Genomic DNA, 6,373 nt, shown 5'->3' on the forward strand with positions numbered 1-6,373 from the left:
TTTAGTGAATACTCACGCTGTGCTCAATGTCTAAGTAACTGCGCGTCTCTTCTGCAGGCGTCTGTCGGAACCTAAAATCCATTGTGGTACAAGTGGGCATTGCAGATTACTTCAAGGACCCCAGCAGCCCTGAGGCCAGGAAACTTTTTGAGGAAATGGTGAACAAGTTGCAGGTAAAATAACCAATGTTTGGGTTCATGATCTCACATCTCACTGTCATTTGGTAAAATAGAATCTTGTGGAGAACCCCTTTTTCTGGCGTATTGTTATAAAACAAAATGATACTATATTCTCTCCAGAGAAGTATATTAGGCGTTAGAGAGCGTGTCCTCTGGATGTGACAGTAGTTGCCTTTGGCTCATGAAGCCTCCATTGCCTGGTAGTTAGTTTGGCTACTCTGAAGCTGCCTTTAATGCAATCTTTTGATGCCAAAAACTTGCAGTTTTTCTACAAGAAATATGGAACAAAAAAGAATTTTACCAGTTCCATCAGTAGTCAATAACATCTAGGAACCTTTATGAACGTTGACTAGGAGGGATAGTGGATTTTCTCTGCCATGGAAAGGAGATGAAACCAGAGACTACAGAGTCCCACCAGTGTTTCTTTTCAGCGGGTCAGAGATTAAGATGCAGATAGCAGAGATGTCTATCCTTTTTGGCAGTGCTCACATAAGTGCTGTGTACATTAGTCAGTCCCATTTTATACTGACAAACAAACTGGCTCAATATTTCCACAAAAACAGAACTTTGGGACACAGGAACATTGGGGTGTAACTGCTGCCACTATCAGACAAGAAACTAGCTTTCCTTAGTAGCGATAACCCCAAAGCAACTCAACTTACATCAGTTTAGCAGTCAAAAGGTACGCCACCGATTTAATATGACATCAACAAATGGCCATTCCCTCCTTAAAGGGCAACTAAAGTCTAAAATAGAATAATGTTAGAAATGCTGTATTATGTATACTAAATATAAACATGAACTTACTGCACCAGCAGCCTAATAAGACAAATGATTTATGCTTTCAAAGTTGGCACAGGGGGCTGTCATCTTGTAACTTTGTTAGACATTTCTGCAATATCAAGACTCGCACATGCTCAGTGTGGTCTGGGCTTCAGTTGGGAGGTTAAGCTTAGGGATCGTCATAAATTATCAAAACAGCACAAGTCAAATAATATCTGCCATAGAAGCCAATACAGCAAGACTGATTAATAATCATAATATAGAGAGTGCACTGCGTCTCTGGATACAAATCTCTACAGGGAATCCAACAATGCTGCTGGAGTTCTGGGAAGTAAGGTGGGGGGCAACCCCTGCCATTTGAAAGTATGATCGTTTACCTGCACAGCAGTTGGGGACCGTCTGACAATTCCTATCAACAGCAGTAAAAGAAGGGGGAATTGCACTGCATACAGTCAGGTTTATGATAAAAACTGTAGACATCTTTTAATTAAAGTATATTGGAGATAGATTTCTTTTTCATTAAAGAAAGTAAAAATGGAATTTTATATTTTTGCCTTTACATGCCCTTTAATTCAATGTTTTGGTATTAATGACAGCCCCATATACCTCCTCTTTATTACGTAGATTAAATACTGGAGGGTCTCCTATGTTTGAACCTGGACTGACGTGTTTCTGGAAGGGATTGTTGTGGGTTCTCCTTATGATTAACAAAACAAGTGAGACATGTGAATCAAAGAAGCAAACAACATTTCTAAAGCTGCCTGCAGCTTAGACAGCAAGTCACAACTTAGACCAGCGGTGGTGGTCAATCACTTGCTTTGGATGAAGCTATGGTCAGAGGACCATTCCTCTTAAAAGTACCTAACCTATCTCTTACCTTTAAGGACTTTTTGTCCCTGGAATACACAGAATTAATAGCCAGGCCACAATGGGTAAAAGTGTTTTTCTCCCATAGAGCTACTAACGGGGAGTCCATCTCATGAAGCACAACTTATTGATGCCAAACATTAAATTCCCTTAAGTGCGCCTTTTCAAGGTTGGTGAACATAGTTCCTGGCAGATAACCAATGTATTCTTCCGAGATGGTTATTCTTTAACACCAGGAAACCAATAATACTGTTATGGAAATTATCTACCCCTCCTAAGCAGAGGTTTTCCGGGAAATTATTAATTAATTTATGGTCATGATGTACCCTTAGATGTGTCTAAATGCTTAGCTAAGACTGAGAAGCCTCTTCTGACTTCTATTGCTTTCTCTCTAAACCTTCTCACTCTTGTTTAAGCAGTTTCAAAGTAGAACAAACTCATGTTGGAAAGACAAGTAGGATCATCTCTCTCTACATGGGCTTTAACAAAGGAACTTTAGAGGCAGCTGAAGATGAATGCTAGGGCTGATGCAACCATTTAACGATTCGGTTTTAGGGCGGGGGGGCAGTAGATCACAGCATGACTCACACATATATTTCTATATTTTAGGCTCTCAAGAAGAGACCTGGTTTCTCCAAGATTCTACACATTAAAGTAGAAGAAGGCTGCTAACCCTGTTTTCTACCAGACTGTATTCTTTTGTGATTCTGAGATCCTCTGAACTGCCCAGAGTTCCATTTTGCAGTCTCCACATGGGAAGTGCCATTAATAACCATTGCCAAATATACAGAAACAAACATATCTTCAACGCCTTCACTGTAAAGCTGTGCCGGGCCCAGAGGAGAATAAGGCTCTCACAGGCCTATCCTGCGACACTGGCTGGTAACACCAAACTTCAGGGTTCTTAATCTCCATTCTTTTTTTGGTCATGTATCATAGTAGAGAAGGAACAGTTTCAGTGTGCGGCTCCCTGGGGCCGGATGTAGCGTTACAAGCAAGTCCATAGTGCACTGCGAAGTATGTGTGGACCTTATTATTATTTGTGTTTCTGTCAAGTGAGATATACATATAAATCTGTATATTAATATATGAATATATCAATATTTTAACTATAAATATAAATATACTATTATTTAAAAAAAAAAGCTGTGGAACCAGCAAGTGTTCCAATTTAAATTATGTTCATAGTAATATAAACAGGAACTTACTTACTATAAGCATGAGGAGCAGAGTCATCTAATAATGGGACAGATACCTCCCAACTTCTTTATTCACTGTGTGAAACTCCACCATGTTGACCATAGAAGAACATTGTCTTCTGCAGGCAATAAAGTCAATCGACAATGAATGAACATCAACATTGCTCATTAAAGAGGTGGAAAATCGTAGCAAAGCCTCAGAAGAACGGAGGCAGTTGTTAGTGCAGAGCCATGATGTGTCCTACTAATGTCTGGACTTAAACTTAATAAGCCATTCTATAGGTTGTTTGGACAGTCGCCATACCTTTACCCGCACATGTATGGCTATAGACTGTTGCGGGGCTGCAGAGGTTAGTATTTTCATTCTGAATAGCACTTGGGTTTCATTTGTTTCTTAAACTTGTTGAAGGTTCATTTCACTGGAAAGATGTAAATGTACTTTCAAGAATCTCTATGGATAGAAGGATACGGGAGCAGACGAGGCAAGAAAGTCGTTATGTAAAAAAGCAATTTATGGTGAAAAGTAGAATAATGAACAAAGTTTTGCTAAGCAAGAATGGGAGCTGGTACCCAAGTCCAAAGCCATACCTTTGCATTCAGATAGGGATCAGACTAACTAGCTTACACTTCCCTGTAGATCCTGGCAGCAGGGCAGCTTCAAATCTTAAAGCACCCTCAAATACCTGGAGTACTAACAACTACCCTGCATGGATACCTCTGTGTATTCACTGTTAAGTATATAAGCCCTGTTTTATTTAAGATATGGATAATATTGTGTCTTTTAATGACCTTGTTACTCGTGAAAAGAGCATTTATAGATGAACCAATAACCCTCTAGCAATTAATCAGCATTCAGTATGTGTAGGTTGATAAAAACTCAACCCGACCCTAACTTGTAAAACCTTAACCCGATCCTAACCTGCAAAATCTCAATTTGTGCGCTACTTCTGTGAGCGCCTCTAGTTCCAAGAGAGGGAATCTTTGGGAGCAGTGGAGGAGTGTACTCCCCCAGTCTGACCCGCATCCAACCCTAACCCACAATGGTTGGCCAAATGTCAACCCAAACCTGCCCAACCGATGGTCAACCCATGGGTCACCACGGGTTTCGGGTCAACCTGCATATCTCTATCGCTCAGTGCATCCTGTCCAATGTCGACCACAAGCAGCCACATCCTGCAATCTGTACAATCTGTATCCAACTTGGCTTTACACACAAGGAGGGTCTGATTTGCCCATTTAGAAATGGCTACAGCTAGGTATAGCCTTGGTAACCCGTTCAGCCAATAACATCTGGTGTTGCTTGATGTCCAAGCAGATCTGCCAGAATATTATGAGGAGCCACAGAGAGAAACTGGGTTGCTTCCTTCCAAAATGACCAAACCACCCAACAACATAGGCCTGTATGTGTTATAGAGAGAGGTTTTAAGAGATCTGTATGAAGTAGCTGCACATTTCTAGCCTTGTTTGCGGTCTGTGAGTCAAAAGTGTGGTGGCCTAGTTTTAATTATCATGAAGAAAGGCGAAGTGAAGAAGGATCACTGCCTGATAGCAGTCTGCCTTAATATCACATCTGGGCCTTACTATTCCTTTATTGGCCTCTGCCAGAGCAACATGGATGCTATCGAAAATTCCTATTATTCATTATGTCCATTTAGGATTGTTTCCCTTTTCCAAACAGTGGTGATATTAAATAAGGACAGAAAAGGACATTTTTCCTAGGACCCCATCATCAAAAGAGCCTGGCTAGATACACTTACATACATCGAGTGTTTCTTGTGCTGCAGGCTTCTCATACCTTATTTTTGTGTTACACCAACAAGGCCTGGTCCCACTCTGGACCTGTTTCCAGGCGGTGTTTTTTGTGTGGCCATATGTGGATTTCTGTGCCTCCAGTATTAGTTCCTTAGTTTGGGGCAGACGGTGCCCGTGTGAAAGACGACCACCCAGTGAAACCCAAGGCCACCTCTGAGTTTAGGTCAGCAGCGCCCGCAACGTTCATGTTCGTCTTATTTAGTAGGGTCTTTATAGTTCTTTCCCCTCAGAAAAATCCTGTGCAGTAACCGTGTAAGTAAATTCTGGAGATCAATGTCAAAGTGAATTGTGACCCTCTCGTCCAGTTACTGAGCCTCTCCTCGGGCGCCATGTTAGCTCTCCCGCTTGCTGTAAGTCGCATGCCTGTCCATCAATCAGAATTTAGTGCAATCAATCCTATCTTGTGCCTTTTTGGCCAGAGTGCTTTATATGGCTTCTTTTATTGGGTTTTGTTACACGACTATTGACATATTCAGTCATTTCTGTAGAACTACCTGTGTAAGAAACGATTTGCGTGACTTGAGGCGGTTATTCACATTTACTAATGTGTTTATATGGTTAAAGGGATGATAATTATAGGCCTGGTTGGTTTCAGTAGTCACTGGCCAATGATGTTTAAATACAGACTGTTGCTGAATTTTGCACTTTGGCAGTTTGAATAGATTTTAGCTTTAGGTGCAAACCAGTCCCTTACTGTACTATAGATTTAGGCAATAGAAGCTAATGTGGTGGGAATATCCTTCAAGAGATATTCCTGGTCATGTACGAGGGACACAAGGGACATCCTATGTTATTACTGGCTCATTTATATGTTATTTATGTCCACGCCACTGAACAGAGCAGAAGTGATTTAGGAAGTCAGAACGCTATGCACTGCCATAGAGAGATGTAGGTTTAACTGACTTGGGTCTAGAAAATCGTAGCTCCCAAAATAAAGGAAGAAAAAGAAGAAAAGGCACAGGTTGCAGATTTATTAAGGGTCGAGTTATCTATCCCACGAAAAATCGAGTTTCCACGGTTATCTTTGAGCCAAATATCTATTTTTTGGGTTAAAAAAAAACTCAAATTTTTCAATATTTATTATACTTCGACCCTGTAAATTGCTCGAATCTGAAAATACACCATCTAAAACCTGTCATGATCATGTAGAAGTCAATGGCAGAGGTCCTTGGACCATTTGAACATGTTAATAGCCTTTATGGTGTTTGAGTTTTTTTTCAGAGGGTTTCGCTTGAAAACTCGATTAATTAGATCGATTACAATTTTTTTTTTTGCAGAAAAATTGCCATTTTGTGTTTTTCTTAAATTAGAAACCATTCCAGTTCATTTAAGGTCTAAAAAAGCTCACATAATAGTAATAATCCAAGAGTTTTTCTTGAAAATGTTTCACCACTCACCCGAGTGGCTTCTTCAGTTCAACATAACAGATAAGCCCTGTCCAATACAAGGGTGTTTTATCAATTATCTGCTATGTAACCTGTACCTTTTCTTTTTTCCCCAACAGCTTGAATGGCTGCGCCCATGGCTACTACT

General features: G+C 40.5%; 1 protein-coding gene across 1 annotated transcript in view; it reads left to right on the forward strand.

Annotated features, from left to right (window-relative positions):
- Positions 1-5,844, forward strand: part of fbxo41.L (F-box protein 41 L homeolog) — a 48,061-nt gene extending 42,217 nt beyond the window's left edge. Inside the window, exons 12-13 of the mRNA XM_018227619.2 lie at positions 58-173; positions 2,439-5,844. Of these exons, the coding sequence (XP_018083108.1) occupies positions 58-173; positions 2,439-2,501 (179 nt within the window). The 3' untranslated portion in view covers positions 2,502-5,844. The remainder of the gene's footprint in view (positions 1-57; positions 174-2,438) is intronic.
- Positions 5,845-6,373: the final 529 nt, after the last annotated feature.

The sequence above is a fragment of the Xenopus laevis genome, chromosome 1L, assembly GCF_017654675.1.
Source record: "Xenopus laevis strain J_2021 chromosome 1L, Xenopus_laevis_v10.1, whole genome shotgun sequence".
Lineage (NCBI taxonomy): Eukaryota > Metazoa > Chordata > Amphibia > Anura > Pipidae > Xenopus > Xenopus laevis.